Genomic DNA, 16691 nt, shown 5'->3' with positions numbered 1-16691 from the left:
ATTCAAATATTTAAAGAAGAATTACTTAATAAAATAATTTAGGGACCTAGCTACAAATATGCTACCTTGTGTAGTTTCATTGCCAAAAACTACATTCATACATTCATAGGGTCACTGAACCATAAAAAAGCTAGATTTAAATTCCAGTCAGTAAGTACCCAAACTATTTAATTTTGAAGTCTGACATCAGTTGGCTTCTCTGTATTGACTGACTTAAACAAACATTTGTTAATGAATATTCTAGTTTTGTTCACTTTATGGGTGGAAAAAGCCTAAAGGGAATCCAGACTCACACTTGAAAGCTGCTGAATGATGTTTCCTATTCCACAAGCCCAATATCAAACCACACGCTCTCTGCTTGAAAGGTATTATTTAAAACACTGGTTTCTGGGAAAGACACAAAAAGGACAAATGGACAAGGGCTTTTCCAGTGCTCTCACCATTCTCTATGAATAGTGACAAATCTTTCTTTTGTGCTTCTGTTTTGGGCAACCCTGCACACAAACTGTAAGACCAACAGTGTACCACACGTATTGCATTTCAATAAAACAAACATTTCAGCTGCTGGACAGTTTCCACTCCATATCCTGGAGCTCCTACCTTGGCAATAGGTGGTGTTGATCTTTTTGTATCCTTTGGGGCAGTCTATTGCATGTCTTGATCCTGTCAAAGGAATGGCTGGAAAAAAAAGAATATCTGCTGTTTATTTTGAACAGAGTTATTTCTTGGACATGTAGTAGCATTGAAAACGTTTCTGCTGCTTCATTGACAATTAATACAAGAACACTTTTGGAATTTGTCGGGCAGCCTTTATTCTAACAAAACGCCAAAAATTTTTTAATTCTTAGAGGTTTTTCCAGTAAAGACACTGTGGATACTTGAATGCAGAACATATAACCTAAGTCCCTAACCTCAACGTTTGTGCTTTGACATGCCTCTGAAGAAGAAATATGACTGCCCTGGGTCACTGGTAATGAAATGCAAGCAAACTGAAACAGGAATGTCCTTGGTCTGTGTTTCGGCTTCACTCCAGCCTATAATCCAACTGAAGGAAGCAAGGTGACTTCAGAAAGGCTTTTCAGTACTGTCCATGACTTCCATGTACTGTATGACTGAACGCCCTCTGTGAGCCACAACCATTCGAGAGTCTTTGATGGTGTGTAAATAACGAAAACAGCAATTTCAGGAACATTTTATATTACAGAGGCAGCTCTGGCGTTAAGGAAACCAAGCAGAACCACTCTCTTATTTTCCATGGTAAATATGCACCTTTTTGCTGATTTTACCTTGTTTACATCCTGCTTTTACTATGCTTTTCCATGGCTTGCCATTGGTCATATCAGGTTTCACCTTACTGTACTTTACGCCAGGGACTGTGTTTTCTGTGAGCACCGCTAGTAGACTTTACTCTGCTTTATCCATGAATCCCCATCTCATCTTTCACAGGGGAAGACAGGACACAGTGGTCATGGCAGGTGAGAAGTTGCCTGTGCATCAGCAGAGCTTCCACAGAAAAGGGCAGCACTTTTAACCCTTCATGGCGCAGAGTGCCGAGGGTTTCAGAAGCGACGTCTCCCCCCTCTGGAAGGTGGACAGTGTAAATCTCCGCAGCGGAGGACTGGCGGACTTTCCCCTGTCCAGGGAGTGGTGCTGTGAGTGACCGGGATCACATCCAAGCAGGGGCAGGAAGGGCTGTGCTTGTCACAGCGCCAGGGCACAACATTCATTTACTGTACATATCCCAGGAAACCCAGGTGAGAACTGCTGGTGTTAAGCAGAAAAGAAACTAGAAAACATAACAGGGGAAATATGGAGCTTGTGTGGTTGGACAGTTGTTGCCACCCCCATCAATCTCTGCTGTTTTCGCTTGGGAAAGGGTGACAATAGTTCAGCAGTCTTATCACACCTCTGGCCCAAACCTAAAGGCACTCTGACTGGAAGCTTTAAAATGTTCACTGTGGTAAAATACGGCATGTCGTACAAACATTTGCAAAGAGCAGCACTGTAATGCACTTGTATCCTGCTTTTCTCATTAAGTTTAGCCTGCCTCTGGATAGCTTCAGTGTCCACATTGTGCCTGCCTTCTGCATTTCAGTGTCAGTCTTCTGTTTAAAAGTGTCCTGACAGAAGTCTTCCATTTCCTCAATAGTTCTACTGCTCACAGCAGAGAATACAAGCAAACATCATAGTTTTCAATCAGGTCCAGTGACCACTGATTGATTTTGGTTTCCCTAAGCTTCTGGAATCAAATATTTAAATGGGAATCTGTTCATACAATAATTTAGGGGCACAGCACAAATTTACTATCTTATATAGTTTAAAAGCCAAGAACTACATTAATTGGATCACTGAACTACACAAAAGCTACAGAAGATTTAAATTTCAAACAATAAGTAACCAAACTATTTAATTTTGAAGCCTAACATCAGTTGGCTTCTCCGTATTGACATTTGTTAATGAATATTCTAGCTTTGTTCATATTGTGGGAGGGGAAGCCTAAGGGAATACAGACTCACACTTGAAAGCTGCTAAATGAGTTTCCTATCCCACAAGCCCAATATCAAGCCACACACTTTGAGCTTGAAAGGTATTATTAAGCTAATTTAAAACACTAGTTTCTGGGAAAGACAAAAAAGGACACAGGGCTCAAGGGGCCTTAGAGCAGATAAAGCTAAACAGAACATAAATACCTAAAGGGCAATTCCTTACAAAAGTAACAGGGCTGTGTTTGTTTTCATGTAAGCTAATTTATTTTTTGGTTAGAACTGTCTCCAGCACACAATGAACTGGTTTAAACTCTATCCGCACAAATTAGACTCCCATCCCGGTCATTCCTCTCCCCAGCCCTAACACTGCTCCTTTGTTGTGCCTTCTGAATGGACTTTCCAAAAGAAGTTGCAGAGTTGTCTCATTATGAAAAAGGAACCAACGAGAGGCTCCCCCAGAGCCTGATTCTGCTGCCATGGTAACGGCTGCAGAGGTACTGTACCAGCTTTAGGAAGATTATTTTTCCATTATCCTCTGGGGGACTGCAACCCCACGTGGATTCTTACAGTACAAACACATGCTTGATCATGCTCTCTTGATGTGACAACCTGTGAACTAACTTGAGAGAAGCTTTCCCACCTTTTTTACTGTGGTATGCCTGGTCACAGCACAGTAAACCACGTCAAAACACAAAACAAGTGCTGGACAGGCATGATATGTGAGCCAGGGAACACAACTGCAAAAGCCTTTCACAAAGTTACAGAGGTGAGCTGGCTAAAGTGCCATTGTCACCTGGAGTCAGTGGGAACAGGTACTGAAAATATGAAATGCACATAGTCAAAAGGCTAATGGCAAATCAAAATATATTTTTTTAAAGAAGGAGTAGATGTTTCCACCTAGCATTTCTTGTTTGCAGTCCAATACAGTATGTTCGGTCTAAAAGGGATTTATCTTTTGGACTCCAGGTAGACTCTGACTGTAAGTAAAGTCTAAAGTGAAGAAGCTTGTCATCTCAGAGGCAGGGGACAGCGGATCTTCACTGTTTGGTGTTTGCATCCTGCAATTTAAAATAACTTGTGCCTGGTCAGTGGTCACAATCGCGCCTGCTGTACAATTCAACAGTTTGGTCACACCCTAATTAAGGTGGAGAAGAGGCGTGATGCAAACAGCAAGGTTTATTGGGGTAACTCACCCAGCTTAGGAGAACAACAGCCCATCAGTAAGGACTGGGCTGTCACCCAACCCCCCCTGTTGTAATGAAGGATGAGCCAGGGTTCTGCTGATGGACACAGATGTGAAAACTAAATGTGCGAGCAAGTCAGCAAAACCTGTGATATTCAGATACAGGATAGGTACAAAAAGTGGGTGAGATCAGGGTTTGACTGCTTCCTAGCTTTTTAACACTCCATTTAACAGTATGCATTTTAACACAAGTGGGATGTGAGTGTTGGGCAATGTTTTTTCTCTATTTCAAGAGGGAAATGGTTACTATACTGGTATCTTGTACTACTTCCAAGTTCTCCTGCGACAGCAACGACACAGGCTTCCCAATTAAAAAACCTTACGAATTCCAACAGGCGTCCTTCCGAGCAGGAGAAAGACAAACTGTAAAGGAGCTCCAGCCAGTTCCCGAGGGAAGAGGCAGAATGGCAAAATTACTGATTGCGTATCCAGCTCGACCACTTCTTCTCCCACCGAGCAACAGCCGAGATTAAAATAGCAGTACCAACTACTAAATGTGAAAGACAGCCATGTGGAATGAAATAAGCACAGAAGTATTTGGGTTTTTTGGAGAGATGTTACTAAAATAAACATGACAGTGTCACAGACAGAACAGCTTTATACTTGAATAAATAACACACTAAGGCAGAGGAGCCCAGCTCTGGTCACTTAAGGGCCTCTGTCCAGCAGCCTTTGTAGAGCTCGTTAAATCTCCAGCTTCTTAAGAACAACAAAATGCTTAAACCTGTGCAATTCAGCAAATAATGAGCCCAATTCAGTACAGTAATTATGGGCTCAGGTGGAAAGAAAATCAGAAACTTTATAACTTTATATAGTCATTTATAAGGTTCAAAACACAGAAAGTCCTACGATAGGTTTTCCTTAGTTGTTGGTTTTCAAAGGGAAAACCAAAAATCCCTTGTATGTCATTGGGCTCATGGGGCATCTCATAATAAAATCAGTCCATTAAACCCTGTTAGGAACAGCAGGAGCCATACTAGTGGAATATACAGCACATCTGAGCACCTGCACTGCGTGAACACTGCAGGTCTGAACAGGACGCGGCACAAACAGAAAAAAAAAGAATGCAAACTAAGAACACACAGCAGAAAAACTACATACTTCAAGGGCCAACCCAGGTGATCTTACATGTGACATTAATTATTATTCATAACAAATTAGAAATCAACTGTCACCTGTAAAACCGTGGAGATTTTCCTCACAAAAAAAAAGAAAATCCATATGCACTCGCCTTGCACCCTGAATAAATGCTCATTATAACCCTGCATGGGTTAACCATTGTCAGAACATCCCAGAGTACTTCTGAACTAGAAGTGCTCATCCACAGCAGTGATGGTCATCTTACAAGATGAAGTGAGTCAGCAGCTAGGTGTGGGGGAGCATGTGAATGTTTCTGTAGATACAGCCAATTACTGGAATGAGATTTTCGATGTATCTGGAGGGGTGAGTCAGCACATGCAGACTTTTATGTAAGATAATTCCCCCCCCCACTCCTTTCTGTCTCAAGCTGTAAAAACGTTTTTACTTTTCTTGGAAGCTCTTGAAGGTGCAGATGTATTGTTCTATTGTAACAGAAACAGAACTCCAGAAATTCCTGTGATCATTGATTAATCAGCTCCCGATGTTACATCCAACAGGTGGGTCCTGAGCCAACAAAATGAAGACACTGTAGCAAGACTCAGAGAGCATTTAAAGGTTACCAGCACTGAATGCGGTCACATTATGCAATATAGGTGGATATAATTAGAGCAAAGGTCCTCAGGACATGGCTTGGATCCAAAAGGTAATAACAAATATGGGGAACATTACACCCAAGCAAAAGCTATGAAGGCTTTACTCCATCACACCCATTATTACTGGCACACCCATTGGGTGTATGCCATACATTTTTAGTTTTCCAGTTGTTTACATGTATTTGCCTTGGTTTCTAACCTGGTGGGTCAAGTTTTACCACAGCATTCTATGCTTCACGTCACTTTTACCATGATTTCACTGTGTGATACTTCACACATGGCTGAGGGAACCGCAGCTGTTAAAGTGAAAGACAGCACTCTGATGCACAGAGTTCAGTAGCTTGTTAGACATCAGTGAAGTCTCGATAACTGACTTTCAAAGAAAGCAGCTGGTGCCTCACTAGGTGATCATCCAACAAGAGACTCGTCTCAACGAACACAGGCTGAGGTCTTTGAGTCATTGCTAGTTCAAGTGTGGGCGCTGTCATTAGCAGACTGTGTCTGGGACATCCCAAAAGTCACACAATGGGCAGAGCCCCACCAGTGGAGCTGCACTTTGGTAGTGGATGAAGTGAGATCCCTTGGGAAGAAAAGCACTTTATAAATGCAAGGAGTTAGTATTTTCATATTATAGCCACCCAGGAGCAATCCCTGAGACTTGCCAGGCACCTATGAACTTTCAAGTGTTTTCAGTGGGAACTGTATCCAAAACCAATCCAAACTATGCTAAGCCCGTAGGCACTGCGAGCTTCACATGAGGTAGCTCTGACATGTGGGCGATTTGGAGAGCGCCTGCACAATTCCTGCATGTGTGTCACAAGTATGATGACTCTGTACACTGTGCAAGCATCTCTCATCACTCACCACGAGGCCACTCGGAGGTCTGAACCGACTGTGAAAGGTGCTGCTGGCATTACAGAACCAATACAAACAGGATGCAAGGCTGCCTTATTAACCAACTGAAAAATTGTGTACTGAACCGGGCGGAGGGATGGCACTGTGGCTCAGGATCTGCGCCTGTGGCTGGAAGGTTGCCGGTTCAAATCCTGCGGCCAGCAGAAGAATCCTACTCCATTGGGCCCCTGAGCAGGGCCCTTAACCCCAACTGCTCCAGGAGCGCTGTATAAATAATGGCTGACCCTGCGCTGTGACCCCAAGCTTCTCCCCTGTCTGTGTGTCTCATGGAGAGCAAGCTGGGGTCTGCGAAAAGACAAATTCCTCATGCAAGAAATTGTATAGGGCTAATAAAGTGATGGGAAGACCATTTTCAATATGCTATAACAAAGACATGCCTCTTACACAAGAAGGGATCTATTCTAATATGTAATTGATTTACATCTAGAAATCATAGGGTACAAAAATGACCTACATTGTTTTTTGGGACATTTATAGCACTTGTTGAATCCCCAGGACGTGCCCACAGTTCCACAGCAATCTTCTTGTTTGGAGAGCCCGGGAAGTGCTTTGCCACACTGTAATCACAGAGAGGAGCACAGTCATTACAGCTGTATCTCTGTGGCAGCTCTCAGGATGATCTGCCATCTTCCAGGAAACCTCCAAATGTTATACACACCATGTGTGGTTAGAAATTAACAGCTTTGGGATAAGCATTATGGGATCCTACATTATAGACCTGTCACCTCAGGGCTGACTGCCAATTCAAATGCTTTCAAAAACACAGCTCTTTAAAATAAGATACAGATAAGAAAACCACGCAGAATGGGCAGCCAGACTGAATTTGTCTAGTGGCTCTAAATTGTTGTTCACTAGTCTGAGGGAGCTTTACCAGATGAATAAAGACTGAAGCTTTTAGAAACACGCTGAAAGAATATTGCAATAATAGTAACAGCAACAACCCGAAGATGAAGACAAAAAGAAATACGTAAGTAGTTTATTCTCAATGGAAGAAACACAGAATTACTATAATATTGTCTGTTGTGATTATGACATAGAGAGTGCATTTATCAGTGGTATTATTTTGACCCAGACAGCCCCTGATATCAGATTCCCATAGACATTTTATTCTATCTTTTATTGCAGTATGATTTAATGCTGGGTATAAATCGGGATTATATTAGTTCCTAAACACAAAATGAAATATATGTGTTTATGTGTTGTGCCGACTTAACTCTCAGGTCGAATTACTCACTATTCCCTGTATTTGTTATCAGTATTACTCAACCGCCTTAAAGTTGAGAAGTTTCTTCCATGATATAAAAATGCCGATGTTTTCTGACTAATAGGATGTGGGGTCAAATCAACCTTCTTTTTAATCCGAATTCTACGTCATATGAGTCTTTTTTCTCACATTACACAGGAATTAATGAAGACATCCACTCCCTGGTTTAAACAAGTTTGTAGGAAAAGGAAAAGCCCCTTTGCCTGTAGGCTGATATGTTTTATACAAATAGCCTGAAAGCCAAAAAATGCAGAGAAAAATAGCTGAAATGCTTTAAAATCTTTGAGGTTGCGTAGTGGCACAGTGGTTAGCTTTGCTGTCTTGCAGAGCTGTGGCCCTGGACTCAGCTCCAGACCTGAGATGCTGCCTGTGTGGAGTCTGTATGTTTCCCTCGTGCTTGCGTGGGTTTCCTCCAGGTGCTCCAGTTTCCTCCCACAGAGACGTGCCAGTAGGTCAACCAGCTTCAGGGAAAATGGACCCCGGTGTGAGTGGCTGTGTGTCTGTACAGTATCTGTGTCTGCTCTGCGATGGACTGGCATTCTGTCCAGGGGGTACCCTGCCTTGTGCCAGGAGAGGCCCCGACTGGAAGAAGCAGTTAGAAAGTGGATGGATGGTATTTGACCTACGGTCGTCTAAGTGGCTTCAGCCACTTGCTCGACTCCCAACTGCCAATCGGTTTCCGTAGCTCCTCATCAAGGTAGGTTTGAACAAGGAGGCACGACAAAGCATTTTTCTGTCTGCGTGTTGCTTCCCAGTGAGGCACAGGATCGTCAGGGGCCCGGTGCCGCATGGTACCAGCCTCCCTGCAGCTCTCTCACCTGAGCTCCTGTGGTTTCCTGGAAGCAGCGGCCCAGCTGGCTCTTGGAGGTGACTGGGTAATGGTGAATGATGTTCTGCTGGCTGGGGTAGATGACGCCGTGTCCCTGCTGTGCGCCATTCTGCACTGTCTCCCCATGGTACGTGTACTGGCCAGACTGCGACCCTTTGACCTGCTGTCCACTGGCGTCCAGCTGGGAGACCTGGTGGATCTGGATAGAGGCTTCAGGGGGGTGCTTGACGTGGATATTCACGACGTTGGGAGGTAACTTCACTGTGTGAAGAGCCGAAGGAGAAAGCAAAAGAAGGAAGCACAAGGCAGATGAGCCAGAGAGACGGGGAACGAAGGGCACAAACCGCAAAACAAAAATTAAATCCACAGCCAATGAAGGGAAAAAATCCTGAGGTCAAAGTAAGGTATCAGCTGCTCACAATGATACAGTCAATGATTTAGAGAAAAAAACTATTCTGGGTGAAAATATCCATTTCAGGGAGTAAGGGCTGAATAAAAAATAATTTATCACTAATCACTATTTCTAAGTCCAGAGTGACTCTGTAAGAATCATCATATAGTGATCGCATAGTCAATAAAGAGCTGAACAGATCCAGAGAGGAGATGACCGTGGAATGAATCTACTGTCAAAAGATGTAACTTGCATTTGGTCACCAAGCTAAAAAAAAGATAAAAGGTTTGGGTGAGTTTAAAAAGTCTTTACAGAGATTATTGTACTGCACTTAATGTTCCTTATTTTAATATAGCATTTTATGGTTTTTCGTTTTTCGAAGTGCCACACAGATTGAGAAACTCGCCCCCTTCTGTCCGGCCCCTACCTTGCACGCCGCTCTGTCCTCCAAAGGTCAAGGGCAGCGTGTGCGTGGAGTGGACCTGCGAGCTCTGGCTGTGGCTGAGGGACACCTGCTGGTGCTGCTGGTGCGTCTGGTACTGCTGGGAGGCGTGTCTGTGATGCCCGTTCTGCACCGGGATCTGGCAAAACTTGCCGGTGAAGTGTGGCGGACACTGGCACTTGTCCCGGGCGCTGCACTGGCCTCCATTCATGCAGGGGAGGTGGCAGACAACTGCAGTCGAAGAGAAAGAGGAAATGGGGTGTAAGTCCACACACCCTTTCCAAAGTCACACACTTTGTGGCCTAACAGCCTGAAATTAAGACACATTAAATCAGAATGTATTTTACTTTTATTTACACACACACACACACATCCTCCCAAGTGAAAAACTAATACTCAGCCGCTCTGAAAAGTAATTACAGATGAAAACCTTTTCACTTGGAGGTTGTGTGTTACAAAGATTTAATGTCTTTTGATTTCAGGCTGTTAAGCAACAACATGTACAGTATGACTTTGGGAAGGGTGTGTAGATTTTCAGTAGGCACTGTACAGACAGGTCTGTGTGTGGCAACTGTAATACCTGCAGTTTTGGTTGGACCATTTAGGATTCAGTTCTTTAAACCACCAGATTTATGCTGCTTATTAAAAGATAGCTGATGAAATTCATGTGATAAAGGCATTACGTAGCGGCTAAAACTGGCAGCAGGTACAAAACATCACAAATCTTGAAAGCAAGTGCATGCAACTGCTTTCTCAAGCACATTTAGAGTAACTGCATGCTGAATCCACCAGCAACTCCCACAGAGGAAAAGTACATTTTAGAATTTCCATACATTCACAGGTTCTGTGTATAATCAGAAATGTGCCATACATATTTCAGTTACAATAATAAAGCAAATATTTATTTAATTATTCTGCCCTTTCTTCCACTGTGAGGGGTCGCTAGGCGGGGGTTATGCCACATCTGCAGGAAAATACAGGAAATTTCAACCCACTTTTGTGAAATGCAGCTCCAGTTTCTGGAGTGAAAACATTACATTTTCTAGGAATAACAATTATGATTTGAGGGCTTTAAGGTGCTGCTGTCTGAATCAAGGTTCTGTGCGTAGGCCAGCCCCAAGTGTGTACTCTCTCTGTGAGGATTGTCAGTCACCCAAAGCTTAGTCATCCACAAAGGAATTTCCTCTGCAGCCCCAGCTAGTCTATACACGCACGGCAGACCGCACCAGCCTCACATTCAAGAAAGAAACGCTTTAAAAAAATCTGAATTAGAATAGAGAATATTCAGGCAGCAATTTTCAAAAATTGCAGCACAAGGCCATTTTGTGGATGGTTTCTGGCAATCTCTTAATAAAATTCTCTGGAAAGAAAACAGAATCTTAGCCTCGTGTGTATTTGAAAAATGTGTCAGTGGCGTGTGGGGAGGGATTATAAATCACAGTGTCACTTCTAGACAATCACCAGACAGAGATTCAAGCTCTACTGGATGTATATGGTAAACGCCTCTATTGTAAAACTGTAGAAGCGTTTTGTTAAATATGGGAAGAATATGGAATTTATATACAAATATATACATTTGAATTAACAGTAGAGATTTCTGGACAAGGATATATGTGTGATTGAGTCTGGAATTACTGTATTTAGGGACCATTTGCCAGTAAAATAAAGGGGTCCCTTCCTGTGTTCTATCCCACATGTTCATAGAAGACTTGGATCAAATTCTATGAGCGCTCACATTCTACCTCTAGAACACTGGCAAACACATGCACAGGGTCAAACACATGATGACACGTCCGTTCTAGACCACCGCACATGCAGGGCAGGGTCAAACACATGATGACACGTCCGTTCTAGAACACCACACATGCAGGGCAGGGTCAAACACATGATGACACATCCGTTCTAGACCACCGCACATGCAGGGCAGGGTCAAACACATGATGACACGTCCGTTCTAGACCACCGCACATGCAGGGCAGGGTCAAACACATGATGACATGTCCGTTCTAGAGCACTGCACGTGCAGGGCAGGGCCAAACACATGATGAGACATCTGTTCTAGAACACTGCACGTGCAGGGCAGGGTCAAACACACGATGAGACATCTGTTCTAGAACACTGCACGTGCAGGGCAGGGTCAAACACACGATGAGACATCTGTTCTAGAACACTGCACGTGCAGGGCAGGGTCAAACACACGATGAGACACCTGTTCTAGAACACTGCACGTGCAGGGCAGGGTCAAACATGTCGAGACTTCCAAAGAAAATTCAAAATTACTGGAACAACCTAACAATTCAATGCAGCTAAGTGTAAATTGACTATTGTACTGCCTTTTTTCTTCATACAAAATCTTTTAATCACAAAAGCAAATCCTGTGAAGAAATTAAATAAGCAGGAATACAACACTAAAAAATGACAAAAAGATAACCATTCTAAATCAAATACTAATTTGTTTGCTCTGCAGCCAGACAGATATTAAAAAACAGAGAATTTACAATAACTGTGCACTACTCTTAATTTCATCAGGATTTAGGACATAGCAGCTATTTAAAAGTCAGACATTTACTTTACAAGAAAAAGATGCTTTCTAAACAGAATTGACTTTTTACAGCAGAATGTACTTCTATTTTGCCAAAAGTATAATACTTTCGACAAGCAAGCTGAAGACAGTGTAGGCCTTTTTCAGCTTTAGCACACAGCACACTGCAGGAACACCGACAGAGTGACTCGCTGTGTTTCTACAGCAGTGTCAGAAAACAAACCGAACAGCACAGAAGGGCAAGGCTGGAGTTATCGTCCAGTACTAAAGTGGAGGGATTCAGTGAGGACATACAGCCTAACAAAAAGTGAGCTTTCAAATTCTTGAAAATCCACTCAGTGGGACATTTGCAGACTTCAAGAGATCAATCTTGCAACTGTCATAACCCGCAGAAGTGTGAAGCAAAACACTGCGACGAGAACAGGAACTCGGAGACGTGGATGACTGAGATGTTTACACTGTTCTAGGAATGCTCCATCCATCACAGGTTTATTTTGTCGTACATCTTATCCCTCAGCAATTCACTTTGTTCCTGTTCAGTGTGCCTGGCTGCTCTCTGTAGTGTTGAAAGCACTGCACGCCCTCCCTGTGATGACTGGCTCTCTCGACAATGACAAGAGCCTGCATGCCAGGAGTGGACTGTATGGGTCAAAACCAATTGTCGATGATATCAGATATCAGAGTCGGGAGAAATTGCACAAGCAGTGTTACCTGTGAAATCCCCAGATGAAGATCTTGCATGCCAGTGGGATTGCCCACTGAAAGCCACAGTGTGGTGGATTTGCTTTGATGGTTTTTAATGAGCGGTGCAGTAAATTTGGCTTTTAAGGACTTATCATAGCAGAAACACCTTTCTCCACTACTCAGGATCTAATGCTAAAGACTGGTTTTCACCTGATTTTTATTATCAGAGGCAGCTAGGTGTTTTCTAAATGCCCATTATAAGCTATAAAGTGTACTGCTACTGTATATATTTAAAAAAGAAGAAAATATTCATTCAGTTTTGTCATTCACACATTCTACAACCAAACACACTTTTCCCTTGGTGTAACCTGGTGATAAAGTATGACATGCAACAAATTCCTTTAGCTCCACAAAGCGTAGGTCCAAACTGGTCACTGGGATACTAGTGGTAGCTGCAAAATTTAAGAAGACACAACTAGCAACTGTAACTTCATTGCGAGAAATCTGCTGCCCGTCCTACACGCAGCGACACCACAATTACCCTTTGATGAGTGCAAAGAACCACCAAGTGTACTTCAAGCTAGAATATCCAGTATGTTCAGTATGCTGTCTGGATATCACAGAAAAATCATGAGTGCTCTTGATGTTAGCATGCCAATCCTAATGTCAAGGGAATGTCCATGGCCATGACGTCACCCAGGAGGTTTGTTCCTGCAAGTTTTCCTCTTGCACCTTCTTCTCAGTCTCTTCTCGTCTTCTGCAGTCCGATTCAGTATTTGTGTGTTTGATACTGATCCAGTTCTTTTCCTAATGTGTGAATCCTGTTGAGATCTCCAACTTAGCAACCAGCAGGGGACTGGTGAGGCACAAGGTGTTTCTGAAGATTTCAAACGAAAATCTTTCATATGGAGAAAAACTAGCTCTTCATTTTTAATGCCTCTGAACATTTTGACTTCTAAACCATAACCAAATATATAACTAAAGTACCACTGTTTTTTTAAAGGATTAATACAAATTATTTCCCAGTCTAAAATCTATAAAATGTCTAAAGCACCTCAGACTGAATACTGTTTTTAAATCTAAATCCAGACTGACTGCTTTCCCTTATATACATAATTTCTTCTGACAAGCTCTGTATTATTCTTCATTATCACAGCATTATAAATTTCTTTCCAAAGAACTTCCCTCTGCGAAGAGCCAGGCTATGACCACCCTGTAGTCTTTGCTGCCAGATTCAATGAAATGTGACATAAACTCAGGCCCTGCACAACAAATTCCTACAAACTGTGCCGACTGCTGTTCCTCTCTCGCAGAATGCTTTGTTAATTTTTTGACACATTTTACACAACAGAAGATTATTATACATAATGACTACAGTGCCAAATTAATACAAAGTGAGAAATCTAGTTGAATGTCCAACTGAAAGCAACAAAACTTGACAGTCTGAGGTAATGATGCTGATGAATCACTGTTTATGTGACTAATGGGAATATTTAGCTTCGATATAAGATGATAATGAACATAAAAACAGCAACAAACAAGAGAACACCATTAGTAGCTCCAAAGATCTCAGCTAGTCTATTCTTAAAGAAAGACGGGACATTGGCTAGAAAGTGTAAATGATAAATACAGTTCCTATATCTTTTTCACAGACAGCCTCTTTAAGATCAGTGGATTAATCTTCACACTTGTGTCCATTAAACGTCATCTGTCAGGTATTTGGCCAGTCTTGAATTTTATCTCAATCTTTACTTATTCCTCTGCTGCTACTTTTTTGCTAATGCTTCTATTTCAGTACCATTTGCTATGTTACTGCCAGAATCGAGATCATTGATATAAATTAGGAAGAGGAGAGGTCCTAGTACAGATCCCTGTAGTACTTCACTAATTACATCACCCCAGCTGGAGTACTCGGCTCTTATACAGTACGTTCTCTGTCTTCTATCCATTAACATGTGCATTCAAATACACACATTTCCCTGAATACCAACAGCCTGCAATCAGAGTTATTACAGTAAAAGATTTTTAGAAGACTGAATATACAGCATAAGGACAGTGAATATACAGCATAAGGACAGCGTTTGCTGAATGCTGCATTAGGTTTTCATTTAAGATGATAAAACTCTGAGCATTCAGATCCTGCATAAAAGAAAGCGTATGACTGATGAACGCATTAGCAATTGGCCATATTCGGCAGCACAAATGCCTACTATTTTTCACATAAAACCTAATTTACATTATAGTCATTGACGTATCACACTTACACACTTGACGTAAAGGAGGCAGCACCTGTGGAAATGAATACGCATTTCTAGTCTCCGCACAGCACAGTCTGGGAGCGATACCTCTGCCAGGTGTGGGAAAACTCACTTCCAAAATACAACTGAGAGCTGTTATGGTGGTAAAGAGCCAGCACTCTCAACAGGCTGCAGGTTAGGGGGTATGTGCTTGTGCATTTTGGTGTACCGTATGTTGTATGTTTGCAAACTGTTGCCCTGCTGTAGGAGAACCATGGGTGTGAAATCCTCAGCCTACCGGTGAGATAGAATTGGGTTTCTGTTCCAGTGTTTGACATCGAGTCTTCCACATGGCTTGGATACAAGTCCTCAGCCAGCTCAGCTTTTGGCATTCCCTGTGCTTGCGGCACATCCCACTTATTCTCCCCCAAGCCTCAGTCTGGTTTGGACTCCCACAGGTGTAAAGACATGAAAGCACCCTTGGGAAAAGAAATCCCGAGAAACTGATCTCTAAATTGCCTCAGCCAGAAGCCATTCATTATCCTGCATGACGTCAGCCCCATCCCTAGCCACATTCCCTGAGGGCGGCCGGCTGAGGTGCGGTCCTGCGATGGAGTGCTAAGCCAGCACCACGACGGTGGGTGGCACACGTTTCCTACAAAAAAGTCTTCTAAACTGCAGGCCCTGTCATCTCAATTGTCTTAAAGTCTCTGATTAATTGACAGCAAACACAACCTTCCTTTTCACTCCTTTCTGTGCAACTTAAAGAAGAAAAGCTGAAACCAACAAAACATTAATTTCACGCAAAACCTCACCTCAGGGGGGGACAAGCAAAACAACAGTGAAACATGACAGCAGCTCTGTTACAGTAGAGCCCGTGTCCACGAAGAGCATTTCAGAAAAACTGTCTTTAAAACCATAGCCGAGGGAGCTGGCAACTTTCCATGAATAGGTCTTCTTCAGAGCCAAAATGCCAAGTAACAGTAAAATAGAGACAGGCCTTTTTAAAGTAGCAAGATGGTGTGGAAAGGCGCAGCTCCAAGAGTTCATGCTATAATGACAATTGCATCCCTGGTGAGGTAGCATCATCTTCACCGACGGAGGTTCCTGATGCCACTGGCAGCTCATGTGCTGTGCGTGTATGGAGGACAGTGCGAATCGACATCATGATGAACGCAATGCACAGGCCTGCGTTATGGAAGGGAACAGGTTTAGAAGTGGTTTAGTTAGGGATTTTGGGTAGGAATATACCCCCCACATAAAAGGCACAGCTATCGACTGCTGATGGCAAATTAACAGCAACGCGCTCAACTGAGTTACTGATCCCTTTGTAGACGTTCACGGCCCATGTGCTGCGCGGCACCAGGATAATGCTCTCTCCCATATCACATACAGTACACAACGCAGGACAGTTTTTACAGATTCTTCTTCTTCCACAACCTCCTAATCTGCCATGTCTGTCTCCAAACAGACTTGTGCAGGACAAGATGGACCGCCATCTTCTCCCCCTAATAATCCAACAGCAGATGCTTCTGGACAGGACAGGAAACTGATGGACATTTAGAATAATATTCCACAGACAGTCAATGACAGGCCTCTAGGAAAGCACAGCTGCCTTGTGGAAACCGATACAAATGGCGGCCATTCAAAATGCTGACTTTATTGCATGCCTTTAACACCCCACAAGTGATATTATGTGGATAAAAATGTACAACTTAGATACACTCTATCAGGTGTTTTAGGAACATTTATTAGTCCAGCTACTTTGTTTCAATTCCAATATGCTATTCTACCCACAGTTTTTTGGGGGACAGTATAGGAGTGATTACTTGATTCGCGGTATTGGTGGCAATCCTGAATGCTTAGGTTTTCGGGTGACCCATCCTGCAGAAACTTTGCACTTGGTCAATCATTACATCACCTAG

The 16691-nt window shown here is 42.8% G+C and overlaps 1 protein-coding gene across 6 annotated transcripts in view; it reads right to left on the bottom strand.

Annotated features, from left to right (window-relative positions):
• ltbp1 (latent transforming growth factor beta binding protein 1) overlaps positions 1 to 16691 on the bottom strand; it is a 102588-nt gene that overhangs the window by 51268 nt on the left and 34629 nt on the right. For all 6 annotated transcript variants that reach the window (XM_088934103.1, XM_088934105.1, XM_088934104.1 and 3 more), the window contains exons 6-9: positions 9289 to 9534; positions 8460 to 8731; positions 6832 to 6934; positions 601 to 678 (exon numbers count right to left, since the gene is read on the bottom strand). In XM_088934103.1, coding sequence (XP_088790229.1) covers positions 601 to 678; positions 6832 to 6934; positions 8460 to 8731; positions 9289 to 9534 — 699 coding nt within the window. The remainder of the gene's footprint in view (positions 1 to 600; positions 679 to 6831; positions 6935 to 8459; positions 8732 to 9288; positions 9535 to 16691) is intronic.

Source organism: Atractosteus spatula, chromosome 15, assembly GCF_055471065.1.
Source record: "Atractosteus spatula isolate fAtrSpa1 chromosome 15, fAtrSpa1.hap1, whole genome shotgun sequence".
Classification (NCBI taxonomy): Eukaryota; Metazoa; Chordata; class Actinopteri; order Semionotiformes; family Lepisosteidae; genus Atractosteus; species Atractosteus spatula.
This window is presented reverse-complemented; position numbering and strand designations above follow the sequence as displayed.